The following is a 20885-nucleotide window of genomic DNA, read 5'->3' on the forward strand; positions in this document are numbered from 1 at the left end:
GACCTCTTCCTTGGGTGTTGCCGTTCCTCCCACCACCCCCAATCTTCACCAGCTGCGTCAAGTTAGATGAAGGCCACATTGGGGGAAATGTCAAAATGTGCTTCAAAGCAGCTGACTGGGGCATTTTCCATGTGTGGAACAACTGAGCTCAGAAGCATGCATCCAGCCAGCCAGCCATAAAATATACTCAGAAGATTTATAGGCAGTTTTTTCAAGTCTTAAGACAATGAAGGCTGCAAGGGTGTTATCTCAGTATGCTTAAATGCCTCTGCTAGCTAAGTTTTTAAGTGGTGAGAAATGTAGTCTAGCAGCTAAAATAAGTGTTCAGGGGGGTGGCCTGCCTTCCTGCGACATTTGTCACTGGTCACTCTCATGTAAGTGGGATGGGGTGGACCATAATCCAACTTCTATTGTCTCCCCAGATGCTTCTTTCTCCATCTCTCCCTTCTAGCCTTAAATGGCCTGTGAGACGTATCACGTAGATAGGACAAAAGCAGGAGACAGACAGGTAAGTGCAGAGCTCAGCTTTGGAGGTTTATTTGCTGTATCTGTAATCTGAACAGACTGGGCTGCTAGGACAGCTTGCAAGATCACAGCGTTAATGAAGTAACTGCACCAGGAAATGAGTTGGGATCCAAAGCACACATCTTATCAAGGGATGGTATGACCCCCATCCTCCAGCTCACTTGCATAATTAAACAACTGGCTGCATTTTGAACTACATACTTAACATTTCTGCACAGTTTTGGCAACCTAGTGGTTACCATAGAATTTACAATAGTGCCCGGATCATCATATTCTAGGAGTGACCATAACTAAAGAACCACCCTGAGTAGGTATGAGGCACTTTTGGCCACAATGACCACCATGAGGATCCCAGAAGCGTCTTGCCCTAGGGTAGGTTTGGGGAACCATTGGCCCTGTAGACGTTCCTGAATTACAGCCCCACCATGGGCACTATTGACCATTTTGCTAAGGCTGATGGGAGCTGTAGTTCAGTGACACCTGGAGGGTCAAAGGTTCCCCTCTCCTGCTCTGGGGCCTAGGCAAGTGGCTCATTGTGTGGGAAATATGCTTCATAAAGCATATATTCAGATCTTGGCGTAACTTTCCTCAACCTGGAAACCCATACTCTTTAGTGTGCAATTAGGATAAACATTGCAAATTTCTATACAATATATTTTAACTGTGCGCTTTATTTTGGATGTAATGGAGAGTCGTGGTCAAGCGTACATCCAGCGGCCAGAACTTCCTTGTATTTGGTGTTCCTTAAAATAGGGCTGGTGCTGCTTTACATCCTGGAATAGCTCCAGCTTCTGAACAGATCCAAGTTCCCTGAATCCTATAATTAGAGTACAGATTCATCTGAGCAATTCTATCTGGTCACACAAGATAATATCCAGACTTATGAAATGGTTGTGAATCTGGAGAGGAAGGCTGAGTTTGTTGCTGCTGCTTAATTTTGAAAATCACGTTTCACAGCTGTAGATTTAGTGTTTTCTGTTAAGCAGAAAGTTGTACCCCAGATGTGGAGGCAAGGGAAAGCAGTGGAAACAGGTTTCTGAGCTCCTATTTCACCTGACTTCTGGCAACACCTGTGGTCTTTGGCCCAGCACCTGCCCCTTCGTCATGTCAACTAGAGTCAGCTGTCTAAACTAGGATATTGGCCAGGCAAAATCAAATGGGGAACATTAAGCAGGAGCAAGTGGATGGGTGGGGATCTTGTGATATAACAGCTCCAACCTTGAAACGGAACCCAAGAGAAGAACTGGTAAAAGGCTTGCTGGCTGCTGAATTTCTGTTCGTATACTGCAGGGCAGATTAGGTTTCACGAATCCAGCATGATCGCAGGCAAAGCCAGAGGAAACTGGGCCGGCCCTGTAGTCTGGCAAGGCTCATTGGGGCCCACTTAAAAGTAGCTTATGGAAGTCTTCTCCAGGAGGAAGTGGGGTTTTCCCTGCTTGGGGTTGAGGAACAGAAAGCTTATCTGCTTCATTTGATTCCTGTGAAGGAAACTCTTGTGCGGCAGAGCTCTTTACAGAACAGCACCTGCCTGTTCAGGGAGAGAGGATACTACAGGTTAATACAGAAACACTGCATTGTGTAAACTGATCCTTCTTTGTATAAGCTGCTGCTTCTGCCCTGACAGCGATTCCTGTTACTGGGATGCTGAAGATTTTGCTGCCACAGTCATGGGTGTGAGTTCTTACCAGGAAGCTACAGAGGGCTTTCATTGCACACTGCCTTCCATGGCAATGTGTTTACAGGGGCAATAGAGGCATGTGGCTTGGAACCCTTTTGCAATGCAAGAACCTGATATAAGTATGTGCTACTATGCTGCACCAATTAGCTCAAAGCAGTGATGGCCAAACTTGGCCCTCCAGCTGTTTTGGGACTACAGCTCCCATCATCCCTAGCTAACAGGACCAGTGGTCAGGGGTGATGGGAATTGTAGTCCCAAAACTGCTGGAGGGCCAGGTTTGGCCATCACCACTGGCTTAAAGTGTGGTGCCAGTCCCACAAATCCTTGCTTTAAAGGGCCTCATCTGGCCTAGTGTATATTTTACCAGTTGTAACTCTTACACACTAGCATAGTTTTACAGTTTGGCCATCTACCTGAAGATATCAGGTGCTTTAAGGTAAGGGCATATGGCGTGAAAATGGCTACAAAACTTAGAGGCTAGCTCGTAAGATGGCAAAACTTACTACGTTATCATGGAGGGTGGATATAGATAGATGTCGTTACTGCAGTGTTTCTACTTATAACATTTTTCCAGCTGCTGACAAAAATTGAAACTAACATAAGCGAAATACCAGGTCCAGTTTCATTTCTAATTTCTTCTCTACACCAGTTTCAATTTCTGTGTTGTTTCCATTTCTGACAACATGCTCAGCCCCAGAAGTTGCACTTTCTGTATGTCATAAGAGTTGCTAGCCAGCAAAGTTGACCTTAAGGTTTACTTGAATTGTTCAGAGCAGTTTGATGAAAACTTTGTGGATGCCACAGGGATAGAGCAATTCCAGATATAAAATCAGTCCCAACTGATTTTACAGTCTTTTATAGCGCATGAATGGGCGCAGATCTGCTAGAAGGTAATATCCTTTCTCCAACTTATAATATCTATCCAACATCAAATGCTCTCCTGCAGGAAAGTGGTTTGTGAAGCAGCAGCAGCAGCACCCTGCAAGACTGATCCTTCCACTGTTGAGTGGGGACAAGGATCCTGTGGGGCAGGGCATCTGGCAGGGAGGAGAGTCGTGTCTTGGGCCTGCCTTCTGCCAGAAAGATGCCAGTGCCTGTCTGGTAAGACTTGGCCTTTTTCACACATTGCTTGCTCCTCCTCCTTCCTTCCCAATGCCTGACTCCCTAGCAGCCTCCTGTTGCTCAAGGCCGATCCAATTTGACTTCCAGTGATAACGTGTCTGGGTACTATAGCCTGGCGATATATCAGTAAATTGTCTGAAACCTGTATGGCATGGGTAGGCAAACTAAGGCCCGAGGGCTGGATCTGGCCCAGTCACCTTCTAAATCTGGCCCGCTGACGCTCTGGAAATCAACATGTTTTTACATGAGTAGAATGTGTCATTTTATTTAAAATGCATCTTTGGGTTATTTGTGGGGCCTGCCTGGTGTTTTTACACGAGTAAGGTAAAGGTAAAGGGACCCCAGACCATTAGGTCCACTTGTAGCCGACTCTGGGGTTGCGGCGCTCATCTCGCTTTACTGGCCGAGGGAGCTGGCATACAGCTTCTGGGTCTTGTGGCTAGCATGACTAAGCCACTCGTGGCGAACTAGAGCAGCACATGGAAACGCCGTTTACCTTCCCGCTGGAGCGGTACCTATTTATCTACTTGCACTTTGACATGCTTTCGAATTGCTAGGTTGGCAGGAGCAGGGACTGAGCAACGTGAGCTCACCCCGTCGTGGGGATTTGAACCGCCGACCTTCTGATCGGCAAGTCCTAGGCTCTGTGGCTTAACCCACAGCGCCACCCACGTCCCTTTACATGAGTAGAATGTGTGCTTTTATTTAAAATACATCTCTGGATTATTTGTGGGGCATAGGAATTCATTCATTCCCCCCCCTTCAAAATATAGTCCGGCCCCCCCACAAGGTCTGAGGGACAATGGGCCGGCCCCCTGCTGAAAAAGTTTGCTGACTCCTGCTGTATGGCATTCAGATCGCAATACCGGTTTCAGACATTTTGAGCTGGCAATACATTGTGGTGGCCAGGGAGCCATGATGTATTCCAGTTCAAATTGCCTGTAGACAGCAGAGGTGGAGGCAGGCAAGCAGATGGAGCCTGCCTGCGCCTTTGAGGAAGCCCCCTGACCCTCCAGCTCTAGCTCACCTGAGCCGGAGCGGCTCCACTCAGCTGAGGGGAGAAAGAAGCAGCCGAGATACATTCCAGACATTGTGATATATCATCATATCGTGGCATTTAGCTGCTGCTGTATCACGATGTTGAAAACCAGATATTGCCCAGCCCTGGTGTGTACCCAACCTGTCCAAGGCCCTCCAAATATGCCCACTTCAGCTTAGGCCTCGACCCAAGCCAGTGCACACCCCTAATATACATTTGTTAAAAGAGCATAGCACTTACTCTGTCTGGCAAAGTATGCTCAGGTCCAGAAAAGCTTCCAGTTTTTAAGGTACTCCAGCATGACTTTATGCTGCAATGCAGCTATCCTCTTGCCATTTGATTCTGCTGATTTGTACAAATAATCTTTATGCTAGAGCCAGACTTTCTGAAGCATGGACTGTTTGATCCTGTGGAGAGGTACAAGAATAAACAAAATGTGTGGGTGTTGCTTCATAGAGATTAGAAGAAATAAACATGATACTTAGGTTTTGCCATATAGATATGCTCCGTTTAGGAGAAGTACTATCTCAGACTGTACAATTGTGAACAATTTATTTCAAAGCCACACTCCCTTATGTGCTTATATATGTGTCCTCTGTTGTTTCATTCATGTGCTTTTGTTTGTTTGGTGAAGTTTGTTTGCTAAGTCATTGAAGGAAAGGCTCCTATGTAAACTACAGATTGGACGAGATACGTAAGTTAATGGAGGTCTGTTTTCATACTGTATTCTCTAGGGTGTGGCGTGTGATTGTCAGCGGTGTTTTAGCGGGTGATGGTGGGTGTGTCAAGGTCTGCTGGCAATTGACTGATGCAATAATTGGGCGAGCTATTGGCGCTTACATTCATTGAGCGTGCAGACAATTGGAGCAGAAGACATCTGAATGCTTTGGGACCTGTAGGGGAAACAGTTGGGAGATCCATGTGGGCAAAAAGAATCTAATCCAGGGGTCGGCAAACTACGGGCCCCGGGCCGGATCAGGCCCACCAGGGTTCTAAATCCAGCCCGCCCAGCCATTTAAGAACCCACTGCAAAGCTGAGACTCCTGGCAATGGTGACGGGAGGAAGAGGCCGAGTGGCAGAGGCTCTGCCAATCAAACGCTGCGCCGCGCTGATGTAAAACAGGTGTGGTGTTTGATTGGCAGAGACTGCGCCACGCTAAGGTAAACCAGATGCGGTGTTTGATTGGCAGAGCCGCTGCCGCCCTGGTGCTCCTGTGGCATTTCTGGAGGAGGACAGCTGGCCCAGGCTAGGGCATGGCAGGGCCACCACCGCTGCACTCCCATTGCCGGCCGACGTGATGGTGGAGGGTGATGAGGCTGGCAGTGAAGTAGCCCAGGTGGCAACCTTCACCTCCGGGGAGCAGGAGGGCAAAGGGGCGGAAACACCCACATGGGGCGGCAGCTGCAGGTGAGGCACCAGCTTGTCCTTGTCTCCGTCTCCATGCTCCTTGAAGAGGTGTACCAGGCAGTGTGTGCTGCTCTTGGCCAGCTGGATACATGGGCATCCTTTTGTTTAAAAAAACAACTGTGTGGGACTGAGCTGTAGCCTGATAGCACCTCAGTTGCATTTATGCCACACCCACTAACTTGCAATTGCTTGCAAGGTGGCTAAATCAGAGCTAGTTGTTTGAAATTCTCACCTTTGCCTTTGTTTTGTTTGTTTGGCCAGGGTTTGAGAGGATATCTATATGCCCAACACAGACCTTTTGAGCTCGACCTCCCTCCCTGAACCTAACTATATCTTCTGCCCACCACACCATCTGTTCTGGGGGTGAATGTGCAGAGATCCTCGCACATCGTCAGGTGTGTGCCATGATAATGGAAGGAATCTTGCCAAAGCATAGAGAAGGTGGTGGCCGCAGTGTTGTGCCACAGCTGGTAGGCTCCTGTGGAGGGAGACAGATCCGGCGGCTGTAGGATCCTGGAATTTGGAGGAGGGTACAGTGTCTAACATAAGGGCTTTCTCTCCTTTTGGGGGGTGCAACGGTGGCACCCATGCCAGTGCAGCACATGGGTTTACACTTGGTACCCTTGAGGTCTTTCCTTGGTGGCCTCTGAACCCACCCACCCACTGGTCCCTTGGTCATAAGGATGGTTGCCATTTTCTCCCTTGAAAAGTATATAGAGCTGAAGGAGGGGTTTAGAAGATGGATGGTCTTTCCCGCTTCCTCTTTTTGCCCTATGTGTTTTTCAAAGCTCAGATTAATTCTAAAGGATCTGACTTTAAAAAAACACAAACTCGGATCACTTGGGAAAGCAACATTTGCTTGCACACACTTTCTCTCTGTGTGTGTCTTTCTGTTGTGTGGGGCTGATCCAGGGGAGGAGGGGGTTGAGCACCCACAACACTTGTTCAAAAATCCAGATGTGCCCAGAGTCCTAAAAATGTTGATGATCCCTGGCTTACTTGAAAGCACCTGCTCATAGAAGGCTAGTCCGTTTTGTTCACTTACGTCAGCACGTTGTTTATTTTGTGACAAGAATTCACCCATGAAGGTGCCAAAAGGCTTTTGTATATAATTCCATGTTGCTTCCTTTGTTCAACAGGAAGAAACTGAATGGCTCCTGGCTGTAGAGGATAACGATTGCATCTCTTTCTTTCTTTACACAACTCACTTAATCCTCTTGCTAATATATTTGCATGTATGCGGGCTGTTTCCCAAGTTACAGGTATACGGTCCTAAAGGTGCTCAAAAAAGCAATGGATGCTTGAGTATAAAGGATCCGTCTCAAATTGTAGAGCCTCTAAATTCCAGTATGGCTTCTTGCCACCGAGCAGTTCCTCTGTATGACTTAGGGCTGGGCAATATATCATCCAAAATCTGTCTGAAGTCCACATCAAGAGATTGGTTTCATAATTTTTGACCTGGCAGTGTAGTGCAAATCATCGTGCGTGCGTGCACTATGCCAAAATCACAATGTGGGAGAAACAGTGAAGCCAGTCAGTGCATCTCTCGTTTCCTGCAGCCCCTGTTAACTCTGCCAGCTCGGCTCTCCCCTGCTTCATGCAGAGGACAGCAAATCAAAAGAGCAGGTGCCGATTATGATGCAGGAAAAACTGTGAAGCCAGCCAGTGCCTCTACATAGTTCCATCCTTATTTCAGACATCATGATATATTGGTATACTGTGATGTTTAGCTGATGATATATCACGATGTTGAAAACCAGATAGTGCCCAGCCTACTATGAAGTATGCTGCTCAAAGACTGTAGTCAGGTGGTTCTTGATTGGCTCAATAATACTAACAAATCTTGCTACGATATAGGAGGCTAACATGTTGTGGTGACCATCCCTGTTGCCAGGTAAAAGGGGCAATCCTGTTTCTTCCCAGTGTAGGGCACTTTTCCACACACATCATAGCATGCTGTTGAACTTTTGGAGTCCTGCTCTTTCTTTTTCTTTTGTGTTTGTACACAAGCCACAGTTGCTGAGGTTGCATGTAACCCTAAACTGGTCAGGCATGAGCAGGAAGGACCTGCTGCAAGGCTTGCCACCTTGCATTTATAGGTTGATAGGCGGTTGGTAGTTAACCCATTCATATAATTAATGTTGTGAGTGAGATTCAGAATGACCATTCTGATCTGTGTCTTCGTTTGATTTATGGAGACAGAAAATTATTTCTCCGCACCACCTTGCCTTCTTCATGGCAGCACAAATGGGAGAAAATGCCAGAGTATTAGAGGAAGGGGTTGGTAGTAAATGCTAGAAACCAGATGGCTTGTGGTGAAGTTTGGAGGCTGGAAGTAAGTGCAGGTGAAGCTCTGGCTTCTTGTTGCCTTCGACTGCAATGCAAAGAGTTTGTTGGAGGCTGCTGGTGAATGAAACTGCGAAGGCCTAGGCAATTACATAGTCATTTACGCCAAGAGAGGACATGCTTCAGACTTGTAGGTTCTGCTGTTTGTTTGTTTTTTACTAGCACCCTGAGATCTACCAACCAGAGCCAGGTGCAAAAGACATACACGTGTAATTAAAGAATGCTGCAGCCCAGGAATTAGTTTTAATTAGCCAAACTTCAACTGAGCTCACTGTTTGTCCTCACAAAACCACTCCTGGTTAACTCTCCTCCCTCAATCCTAGGTATCTTTCATTTTCAGCAGTATAGTTTGGGAGTGAGGACTTTCTTTGTTGTCGCCATAATCAAGACTCAGAAATGCTTGCTGATCTACTTCATGCAGATCTCTACCAGTAGATCCCACTTTCTGAGTACAGTGGTACCTTGGGTTACAGACGCCTCAGGTTACAGAATAGTACCTTGAGTTAAGAACTTTGCTTCAGGATGAGAACAGAAATCGTACTCCGGTGGTGCAGCAGCAGTGGGAGGCCCCATTAGCTAAAGTGGTACCTCAGGTTAAGAACGGACTTCCAGAACGAATTACCGTATTTATTGCTCTATAAGACTCACTTTTTCCCTCCTAAAAAGTAAGGGGAAATGTGTGTGCGTCTTATGGAGCGATTGCAGGCTGCGCAGCTATCCCAGAAGCCAGAACAGCAAGAGGGATTGCTGCTTTCATTGCGCAGCGATCCCTCTTGCTGTTCTGGTTCTGAGATTCAGAATATTTTTTTCTTGTTTTCCTCCTCCAAAAACTAGGTGCGTCTTGTAGTCTAGTGCGTCTTATAGAGCAAAAAATACGGTGAGTTCTTCACCCGAGGTACCACTGTACCTCTGCTTTCCATTGTTGACGCAACAACTATATTGCTTGGGTTTTAATTCCTGATGTATGATTTGCATACTCTATAACCAAAATAAATGTCTACTGAAAAAAGATTGAGTATTCTGTCAAAGAGAAATATCTTCCTTCTCTTAGGCAAATGAAGCAGTTAATTTCTTAGTGGCCTGTACCTGCACAGTGATCTTTCCCCTCTTTGCTATTTTCCTCCCCACAATTTCAAATGATGTTTGATGGATTTTTTTGTAGCAGCTGTGGTACTAATTTCTTGTGGAAATCAAGCCCCTCCAGAAGCCATCAGGATTTGGTCATAGAGAACAGTTATATCTATATATAGGGAAATGTTTTAATAATTGCTTAAGTTCCATCTTTGAGTAAGCAAAGAAAGCACATTTGATTTCTTCTCGAAAGGCTTTTCTGGCTCTTGCAATCCTACCTACTGAATCCCACCTGTATTTGTTGATCAGGCCTGAATTCACTTCTATATTTAGCCATGATCTCTCCAGTACAGCATACTATCCTGCTTTCTTACAGTATGACTTACTACCCATTTAGAGGCAGAACACATTCCTAATTCATGAAATATATGATGTCTAAAATTACATTGGCTTCATTTTACTGACATATTACATTGCAGGTTCATCATTTATTCTATGGTATTACTTGCTCATCAGTCACTGTTACAGAATATGATATTGAATCTATGACTGCAGCCTTCCATAAAGTTTAAAGCAAATAAAAATAGATGAGTGTATTTCATCCAAAGTGTAAAGTGCACAACAACCTGATACTCCATGTTTACTGAGAAGTGAGTCCCATTGACTCATGCCGAGTTCTCAAATTAAGAGTGCATAGGATTACATGCTTACTCAGAAATCCCCCTGAATTTAAAGCGACTCACAGCACAATCCAAGGCATGTTTACTTAGAAGACTCATTACACCCAGGTAATGTAATGCCCCAATCCTACACATGTGGCCATTGAACATGACAGGCTTTGTTTTGAGTAGACATGCAGAGGATTACAGGCAAAGTGTCATCAACTTCTGTTGGGAAAAGTTTAGCAGATGCTTAAGTCTTTCAGTAAAACTTGTGAGACTCAAGAGGTACCTCAATTCGTTCCGGAGGTCCATTTTTAACCTGAAACTGTTCTTAACGCGAGGTACCACTTTAGCTAATGGGGCTTCCCGCTGCTGCTGCTGCGCAGTTTCTGTTCTCATCCTGAAGCAAAGTTCTTTTCCCGAGGTACTATTTCTGGGTTAGCGGAGACTGTAACCTGAAGCGTCTGTAACCCGAGGTACCACTGTACTTCATTTTTAAACTTCAGCGTAGGTACATGTTGTTGCAGTGAAAATCATCTCCAATGAACTGTTATGAAATACAATATAGCGTAGAACAATTGCTTGTAAGATAAATTGTCGGGAAGGTCTTATCAAGAATGCCCTCCAAAGAAGTAAACTGTGATTAAAGCCTTCCAAGGCAGTCCTAGAGACTGGTTCTCTTGAGGTCAGCAAAGTGGGAAGCCATGCATTGCTGACCGTCTTGGGCCTGCGCTGTAGGCAGAGCCTTTGTTCCCAAGTGTCATGTTGAATATTACCATAAAGTTTATAGATAGATATTTTTTACATTAGCATTATAGTTAATTTCACTTCTGTGTATAATGTAAAGTAGTGGTGGGAATCAAGATTTGGTGAGTGGGCTGGATCCTGAGCTCTGAAGGCAGCCCTCTTTAGGGAAGTTTTCAATGCCTGGTGTTCTATCACTTTATCATCATCATTATCATTAATTCTGTTGGATAATAAGAATAATACTAATAATTATTATTATAATGTGACTCAACTGCAAAGGAAGAAATTGGAAGTTCACTCTTAAGTGTGCTTCTAATTCTTCCCTTTAACTACGTCTAGACATTCAAAGTGCAGCTTGAACTTTTCTGGACTTGATGTCATATATGAAATAGGAAAGGAGGGTGTGCGTGTCTTGCTGAAAACAACATGGCAGCCCAACCAGTGAGACCTAATAAGGTCCATGCACCAGAGTTTCCCTGCTACTGATGTAAAGGAAACACACCTGGCTTGTCAAATAATTGAGCTCCGCTTTCTCTTCTTGCAAAGGTAACAATGCCAGTGGAAAGAATGCGAATGCGGCCGTGGCTGGAGGAACAAATAAATTCAAACAAAATACCGGGTTTGAAATGGCTAAACGAGGTAAGGCATGCCTGTGTTTTTAAACATTATTATGGGCCCATGAGGTGATACAAAAACAAGGAAAGCACCAGTTAAAACCAAACTATTGTTTAAACAAAACTAAGGAATGGAATTAAAAACCCATCAAAAGCCAGGTGAAATAAAACATTTTTATAGCCTGCATGAATCTAAGCAAAGGGAGAACCAATCTGATCAATAAAGTAGACAGTTGATACATGGTACATTCATAATGCCACAGAGTGATTTGATGCTAGAGGAATTAGTCCAGCATTAGCATTCATCAAACTCTAATTTGAGTGTAACCAAAATTGGAATGAGTGTAACCCAAAACTGTGGTTTGCTGCAGGGTGGATTTGATTTAAATTGAATCGATTTAAATCACTAGTCAGCAAGACTTGATTTAAATCATTATTATTTTTACAGAAAGACCCATTATTGCATAAATTTTCAGAGTAGTTTTTACAGTTATCAAAAATTACTGACTTGGTTATACTATTAGAAATACATAGACAGATAATTATGAAATTATTGTGAGGTTTCGCATTACCCATGTGGTAGCGGTTTTTGTGATGAAGGCCATGAAAGCCAGGGAAAGATTTATGGACGACAATGTAAAGACCCCTTCATCGTCTGTTTAACTCGTTGCTCGTTTTCCCTCCTTTTCTATTCTGTGGGAAGAAGGTTTTGTTGGCATAGTATGCAATGAATTTTAATATTTTTAACTATTGTAGTGTTGATGTTTGTGCACAGGCATGGTCCTCACAATAAATGGATTTTTTGATTTGATTTGTGAGGTTTAATAAGTTAACTCTTTATATTTGGACAACGTTTCTGCTGTACTTTATTGGAAGGAGAAAAATAATCATAAGTAACAATTTAAACAATTTATTTAACTAAAATAATAACATTATAGCATATGTATCCATGTTTGTTAACTGATGTGTATAAACAAAACTTAGACTGAGTTTTAGCACACATGAAAAACTTAAAACAAATTCTTATTTCCTGATAAATAGCCTTTGGACTATAATGTAACTTAGATAGAAAATTATCTTTAGAAAGGTTTTTCCTCCAAAAGCATTTTATTTTAAAAATCCGATTTAAATCAAAACAATCCAATTTAAATAAAAGAAACTTTTTATTATTATTATTTTAAAAAAAATATTGATTTTTATCCACCCTGGTTAGCTGTAAACTGGGAAGTAAATAATTATGTGGCATATGCAAGTGAAAAGGAGTGAGCATGTTAGGACAGGGCTCAATGCCATATGACAGACATCTCCAACGTGTCGATTGCGCGATGGATTTTTGTAGATCACGACCCGCCACCCTCTCCCATGGCCACCGGGTGCCCTCAGCATGCGCTCAGCTGCAGCTGGAGCGACTGAGGCTCCGCTTAGCCAGGCTTGCTCACTGCTGCCGCAGCAAGCACTCTGGCTGGCGCTGGCATCACCTCCGCCTCGCAGCTGCCTCAAGCACCCCGCCAATTCAGCTGGCCGGCCTGGAAAGGTGTGAGGCCTGCCTCTGCCCCCTGCAAGCTGCAGCCCCAGGCAGGAAGGCAAAGACAAGGTGTGCAGGCTCCGCACAGACTGCAGTGCTGCAGAGGGAGCCACAGGAAGGGCCGTGTGAGAGAGAGACAATGGTATCCCTCCTCCCTCTCCCCCCTCCCCCTGGTTCCTGTGGAAAGAAAACGCCCTCTCCCTCCTAGTGGGATGCTGAACTTTCCTCACTTTTTCAGCTCCAGCCTAGCTGCATTTACTCGAAAGTAAGCTGCTGGCCCCGCTCCCCACAGAGCTCTTCCTCTGGTAAAGGGGGAATTGGACATTTTGGGGCATGTTGACTTCCCACGTGCACCAAGAGCCCTGGTAGAGGAGGGGGCTGGTGTGAGGGCAATAATTTGTTATTATTTTTATCATCATCATGATTTATTATTTATACCCCGCCCATCTGGCTGGGTTTCCTCAGCCAAATATAATACATTTAAGTTGAAGAATGACAATGGGAGAGTGTGGTAGATCACTGTTAGTTTTTGATATTGGATACTAGAACGCAGCCTAATGGAAGTTGGACATGCCTGCCATATGACATGTGAAGCAACCCATACTATTTTGGTTTCCATATTCATGGTTTTCTGGGAAGTGTTATAGCCTGCCTTATTCTATGAACTCTGAGCCAGTTTTAGTCATTTTCTGTTCCCAGGGGTCCACACTGTTAAGTAATTCAAGTAATCAAAAGGCTTAGGATAAGAGGCCAGTGAAATTAGAAATGTTTGCCTGAAATCACAGTAATGCACATCCAATAGTACCTCAATTAGTTCACAGCTTTAAGTCAAAAGGAGGCACCTGAATATTTTGCAGCATTTAGTAATTTTGCTTAATCTCAGTAAAATCAACAGCTTTGACTTTCATTCCATGCAGAACATTATTGAGCCAGAAAGTGAGAAAGCAGTGAAAAATAGGTTCAGGTTGTACAAATGCTACCTGTTTTATAAAGTAAGAAACTTTAAGACTTCTGTATCTGCAAGTTGTTAATTGTGGTTGTTTCCTACTTGTTTTTCTGTTCCAGGAAAAAATGATTTTTCAGATTCCCTGGATGCACGCAGCACGCCATGGGTGGGATGTTGAAAAAGATGCTCCTTTATTTAGGAACTGGGCTATTCACACAGGTAAGAGGAGCTCAGGTTTATTGGGGCAGGTTTATTGTGGAGGTTCTATCTCTTCTTTCAGCGTTGTAGTGTTCTGTTTTGCTTTTCCACATTTTCACCTTTACCCAGTGTCCCAGCTGTAGTGCAGTGAGCAGGTGGGGCTCTTGCAGCTACAAGGATATAGCTGCAGCTATTTAATCATCTGGGGGAAACAGATCCACACATGCATCCCTTTGCCTCTTCAGAGCTGCCCCCTCCATTCCTGTATATGTGGCAGGGTCATAATATCTATCAGAGGCCTCTGTGCCTGGCAGCTCATTGCTGATTTGATGGGCCAAATGCGGAGAGGTTTGGAGTATACTTGAGCAAGTAGCTGCTGTGTGTGTCTTACAGGCTGTCCAGAACTTCTCGGTCTGATTGTAAGGATCCCTGAATATGAAGGGTCCCTAATTCATAAAAAGCAACACTCTAGAGGTCCTGGGCCCTAAGGAAGTCAGATTAGCCTCAACCAGGGCCAGGGCCTTTTCAACACTGGCTCCGGCCTGGTGGAACGCTCTGTCTCATGCGGAAAGAAATCAGTTCCCGCAGGGCCTGCAAGACAGAGTTGTTCCTCCTGGCCTTTGGCTTGGAATCAGCCTGATCCCCTCCCCCTCTTTCCTTTTCCTTCTGTGATGGGACCCCTATTTGGGGACTTCCCTGGCTTTTTTCTGGCCCACGTAGGACCAGTCTGGATGGTTGGTCTTGGTGAAGATTTGACGTTTTCTCCCCCCCAAACAGTTTTTGATCTGGGCTTCCACTGAAATGAGGCTGCATTTTAAGTTGTATTTTAATCCTGTTTTTAAGTTGTATTTTAATCAATTGTTTTTATACCTGATGTTAGCCGCCCTGAGCCCGGTCTTGGCCAGGGAGGGCGGGGTATAAATAACATTATTATTAATATTATTAATAATATTGATATTATTATAATCATCAACATTATTATTACAGTGGTGCCTCGGGTTACATACGCTTCAGGTTACAGACTCCACTAACCCAGAAATAGTGCTTCAGGTTAAGAACTTTGCTTCAGGATGAGAACAGAAATTGTGCTCTGGCGGTGCGGCAGCAGCAGGAGGCCCCATTAGCTAAAGTGGTGCTTCAGGTTAAGAACAGTTTCAGGTTAAGAACGGACCTCCGGAATGAATTAAGTACTTAACCTGAGGTACCACTGTATTTATTAGCATAAGGTGTGTCATACCACGAATCCCGTTTTTCTTTCTTTGTTAGGGAAGTTCCAGCCAGGAGTTGATAAACCAGACCCAAAGACATGGAAGGCAAACTTTCGATGTGCTATGAACTCCTTACCCGATATTGAAGAAGTGAAGGACAAAAGCATAAAGAAAGGAAATAATGCCTTCCGGGTATACCGGATGCTGCCATTATCTGAGAGGCCTTCAAAGAAAGGTAAATGAGAGGAACATTGCGGATATTCTGGAGCTCGAGAGAGCCATGCTGATAGTGGGCTGCTTCCTACATTAGTCAGATTGTCTCCTTTATAGCAGGCACACTTGGTCTTTAACATCCTCGCTAATAATAATAAATTGTGCAACGTCTTCACTTCTGTGCCTCACAAAAAGAGCAAAACATTAACAAATAAAAACGCTTCTTAATACAAGAGAAATATATATACAAAATAAATACACACTTGGCAAGATTACCTGGTTGGCACAAGACTGTGTATATCTGCCTGTCATGTGTCAGGTCAGGCAAGATACTCACAGGGATGAGAAGACAAAAGATGTAGCAGTAGCTCCATGGTTTTAGGAGCAACCAGTTTTTCCTTGAATTCCAAATTTAGTGGGGCATCTTGCTCCTAACCCCAGTTGACGGTTTTGCAGGGTAAGCTGCAGGCAGTACTGCTGTCCAAGTTTCCTTAATTTCATTACGGTTCGAATAGGTAGTCTAGGCCATTTCAAGTACCACGTAAATTATAATTATGATCAACATTGAGTCCAGTGACTCCCCAAGTTGGAGTATGTTGGGGCTAGGCAGAATTGTCCAGTCTTACCAGGAAATGATTGTAAAACAATAAATGAATCCTTACATTTCTACAGGAAAGAAACCCAAGGAAGACAAAATGAAACAAATTAAGGTAAATATCTCATCATTTCATAGACAAATTACGGTTGATGATTGGAAGATGAATGGAGATTCATGACACAGTGTCTGCCAACCTGTGAAGAAATTGGGCTTTACTGGTTGGTCCATGTGGGTTTATGGGGTTAACTGAGATTCCAGCAAGCATTGCCCCTACTCTTTCAAGCCTATGTTCACACACAGGCTTAAGGGATAGACAATTGCTTTAAAAAGAAAGGAAAGCTGAAAAATTTTGTGCAGACTACCATTACTGCACTTTTTTGTATTCCCATGTAATCATGCTGAAACAAAGCCTTTATATCACCTACTAGGAATGAGAGATTCCCCTCAGTTGATGGGCATTTAATTTTATTCTTACCCTTCTCCATCCAAATATGGAACAGAAGAGCTGTCCAAATCTTACACTGAAACAAAACAAAACGCAAATGTTTCTGTCTGAATTGGGCCTCCAATCCTTATACATTTGTACCAGCAGAAGCAGGTCTTGTAGAAGGCATTTCCTTGCCTGCTTTCTGTCTCTTGCTCTCTGGGAGCATGGATTTTCCAAACAGAGAACACGTGCTGCTGAAACACATTTTGTGGATGCAAAGTTCAGGTGCTTTTCTAAGGAACTAAGAGGATGTGTTTACTTAGTGACTGGCTCTCACGATTATCTCTGCTCATAGCACTAAAATGCACTTGGAAAGCTACAATGAATATTTAATAGGAATAAATGTTTCAGGCAGCGCCTCACCCTTGCAACTCTGTAATGTTGAATTTTTCATTACAAACCATGCATTAACATTTCTTAGAAGGCACCTTGTGAATTTCACACTTTGCTTTTATGTATGAAAAGGGCTTGGAAAGGTTGCTGTTTCAGTCTGATTTTGGGAAGGTTAAACGGCCATTTGGCTTTCATTTAGGCCTACCATCATGGCTGAGAAGGGTGTGTCAGGGACAAAGGGTAGGGAAAGGTTAACGAAGGATAGTCAGGAGATAGCTCTTCCGTATACTCAACAATCTTAACACATGTCCATATTTTATTTTTTTCAGCAAGAACCAGAGGAATCGTCGTATGAACTGAGTAATGGAACATGCCAGGGGTTTTCTGATTACTGCTTATCTCCAGCAATAAAAGCTGAAGTTGACAGCACAATAAACATTGTAGGTAAGTCGCCCCAGCACATTCCTTTTTGTATCTGGTAAACTCTTACTGCACTAACTGTGGCCTTTAAAGTTCAGTTTCACTATATGGTTGGTAACACAGCAGAATTACAGCAACAGGAGTTCGTATTTTGATGTGGCCTAATAATATTTTGCTTTAGTTGAGAACGCTTAAGAACAAACGTGGACATGAAATTTAATGGTTTGTTTAGCTCGAGTGGGTCTCAGTAGTAATCCTTGTCACCAGTGAAAAAACACTACAGGAACTTTGACAGTACTTTTCAGCTAAAGTAGGAATCCAGCATCGTACCACCCTAACAAGGTGACAGGGAAGGAGATGAAATAGAAGAATTTTTGTGGCTAGACAGTCATTTTCCATGTTAAACTAAGAAACAGGTAATACTTTTCATCATGAATGAAAGTTCAATTTAATTATATTATACTTCATATCAAGGGAAGATTCCACACACACACCCTGGCTAATTAAAACTGATGCACTTATTTGAATGTTCTGGTATATACATGATGCTGGCCCCAGCAAACCAAGGTTTGCAAATCAGGAATTTGCTCCCCCCTCTTCCTCATAGTCAAACCTTCCATCTGATTCCTAACCAAGTCCCCTCTTAACCATGTCTTCAAACCCTGGTTTCACATGTCGGTTGAGATGGAACTTAAGTTTAAGCCTTTACATAGTGTACTAATCTTAGGGCTGGATCTCCAGCCATTATGAAGTTACGGTCCATAACACTGCTTTTTGCTTGACTGTAATGTAAGCTCTTTATTAATGCAGGCACGAGTAATCATCACAATTCTCTCTTGTTATCATGCAAAGTTGTAGGAGATTCGCATTTTGAGTGTGGTTCTGAGGATCATATGATAGTTCCCAATCCACCTGATGTTTGCCAAGTAGTGGAAGTGACAACAGAATGTGATGACCAACCCAGCAGTGTGAGTCAGTTGTATCCACTACAGATCTCCCCAGTCTCCTCCTATGCAGGTAAGAAACATTGCACTCGCAAAAGAACTTGGGGTCTTGGTTTCAGTCAGTGCCATGTTTTAACTTTTGGTAGGTAGGTGCTTTTCTATTCTATTTTAGAATAGTTGTCAGATTCTTTTAATGCTTGGGTTCTGCTAAACACAGGTATTATTTCTTCTGAGAAACAAAAGACCTAAACCTGCTGTAATACACAGAAACGAAATACCTATTAAAATTACCCTTTACAAATATGTTCAGTAAACCGCACTCTGTGTGCAAAAATTATCTTTTTAGCGGTTCTTGTTTTTATCTGTAAGCCGCCATGAGTCCCTCTCATGGGGAAAGGCAGGGTATAAACAAGTATATAATAATAATAATAATAATAATAATAATAATAATAATAATAATAATAATACACAAGTGTGCATAGTGTCACAACCAAGATGATTGCAAATGTGGCTTCTTAAGAAAAGCTCCATTTTGGCTTTCACTTAGAAAAGTGGAGTATACATTTCATGTATAAATAAAATAACTTGAGATGTGAGAAATGGGAACCGAAGGGCAAGAGGCTTTCTTACACAGGGTTCAAGAGAACATTGTTTGCCTGAATTGTCTCTGTGCTGCTGCATCTAGGAATTAGAGGCTGATACATGTTCTTGTACATGAAATCCTGTTATGTGACAGAGAAAATTGTGGGGTGTATAAGCTATACCACAGGCAAAGGCTTGGTTCTGGGGGACACAATGGAGCAGGAAACCTAATACACTACCAGTTTGTGTGTGTTTTCAAAAGGCCTTGAGGCTGCATGTTCTAGATAAACATTATCAAGTGAAAGAAGTTTCGTTGCTTCTTGGGTGTGGGTGCCGATAGCGCTGCTTGGAGGTCAGCCAGAGGAATGTGCAAAGACTCTGATGTACGTGTATGTCTGTAGCTCCAGAGGTGGTTGAGAAGGGGAACTTGACCATGCAGCAGGCTGAGTTCTAGCAGTGTCCCCCTTTTGACCCTCAAATAGAAAGTTTTGCATCTTCTTTACCAACTTCTGATTCTAGTATAATCTTGTCCTAGTAACGTGACTTTTTTTGCCTGGCACTGTTGTGGCGTTTCAGAGGTATAGCTGCCTCACACTGAGACCATCAACCTCCGTATTTGCCAATCTAATTGGCTGCAAGTTTCCAGGGTATCGGGGGGGGGGGGTCCTCTCCCTGCCCTAACTGGAGATACAAGGGATTGGACGTTGGGGTATCTGATGCTCCCAGCCCTTCCCCACATGGAGTCGCTGGTTCTGGAGAAACCTCATAATGCTGACATGGACTCCATGGTTGAATAAGAGGAAACATCCTGTTACATGGTTTATTGACAATCAATATGTCACATGTTTTCAGTATGCATATTTTTATCCACAGAAAGTGAGACAACAGACAGCATACCGAGTGACGAAGAAAGTGCACAGGTAAGCAAAGGAATAGAATATATTTCATAAGTCTTTTATTCCTTTTCCCGCCCCCTTCCCTAATATGCTTCAGTCCATTTCTTCTGTGAATTGAATGGTAGCAAGGTAGAGGTGTTCGTTTGCTGGTTTAGGAATTTCTGCCCCTCCTTCCATCTACAAAGGCCCTGAATAAAAATATACAATAAAATTAAAGCCATATCCATAAGATTAAAACACTGGTGTGGCATTAGCATAGCAGAGAGAAACCCAACCATTAAAATAATCCAAATGCCTGGCCAAAAATAAAAATAAAAGTATTCAGCATTCACCTAAAGTCTGAAATGGTGGGAGCCAACTAGGCCTCTTAAGGGGGAGGGAGTTCCACAGACTGCTGTCCCAGAACCTACTTCAGAGCAGGGCCACTGAAATAACTGAGATGGTTTTGGGGTGTAAAATTTAAGGATTTTAACTTAAGAGCCATTCGCTTTCTACTCAAAAGCCCCCAGGGATGTATGCTGCTAGCAGAGGCGACCATGCCATGTTGCTCACCCACGTGGTAAATAAATAAACGCTCTGTTTCAGCCAGTGGCTATAACCACTTTGCTTCAGCTTATGATGCTGAACTGCCGAAGCAGTACTAAAAATACAGCCATGACGAGGCGTTTTCATATTTCGGCCCTAGCACAGCAGACGGTATTTCTACACGCAAAGTCCCTGGGGGACTTTGCTGTTGCAGCTGCTCCTTCTCCATGAGGGAAGTGGAATCTCAAAGTTAGCACAACTTCTCTGGAGCGCCAGCTGCACACAAGCGGTTCTCAGTAGCAACCCTGTTGCTGCAGAAACCTTAGAATTACTCCAAAGGCAGCATTTTCCAAGCATTCTAGCTCAGCTGGGCTTGCAAATTCGGCCAAGTTGTGGTAGAAGTTCAAGGTGCCCTGGTATCAATGCAAAGAGCGAGCCCTTGCATTAATCTACGGGTGCCAGCATTGCTGGATAGGGGCCTCCTCTCTAGCACCCGCACAACACAGTTGTGCTGCACAACTGCTGTGCTATGTCAGCAGAAGCTGGAAGAGGCCAAAGCTTCCTTACGTAGTGTTCTGGGGTGCTTTTTTTAACCCAGAACAGCCATTGGGGCTGGTGTGTATCTGCACCAGGCGTAGCTAATTATCATTGAAAACTGCATGTCTTTTTGCTTACCTTCACACTTCAGGAGTCATGGTGTTTGCAAGTTAATGCACTGCTGCAGCAATCTGTAATAGGACACTTTTTTCTCCTTCAAAATGAGCAGTGAAGTCTTTCAGTTGGGTACTGCTACAAACA

The 20885-nt window shown here is 43.7% G+C and overlaps 1 protein-coding gene across 1 annotated transcript in view; it reads left to right on the forward strand.

The window, feature by feature from the left end:
- Window positions 1-20885, forward strand: part of IRF2 (interferon regulatory factor 2) — a 35008-nt gene that overhangs the window by 12738 nt on the left and 1385 nt on the right. Inside the window, exons 2-9 of the mRNA XM_053402523.1 lie at window positions 423-508; window positions 11145-11237; window positions 13803-13902; window positions 15148-15324; window positions 15975-16012; window positions 17050-17164; window positions 17993-18157; window positions 19540-19586. Of these exons, the coding sequence (XP_053258498.1) occupies window positions 458-508; window positions 11145-11237; window positions 13803-13902; window positions 15148-15324; window positions 15975-16012; window positions 17050-17164; window positions 17993-18157; window positions 19540-19586 (786 nt within the window). The 5' untranslated portion in view covers window positions 423-457. The remainder of the gene's footprint in view (window positions 1-422; window positions 509-11144; window positions 11238-13802; window positions 13903-15147; window positions 15325-15974; window positions 16013-17049; window positions 17165-17992; window positions 18158-19539; window positions 19587-20885) is intronic.

Source organism: Podarcis raffonei, chromosome 9 (genome assembly GCF_027172205.1).
Source record: "Podarcis raffonei isolate rPodRaf1 chromosome 9, rPodRaf1.pri, whole genome shotgun sequence".
NCBI lineage: Eukaryota > Metazoa > Chordata > Lepidosauria > Squamata > Lacertidae > Podarcis > Podarcis raffonei.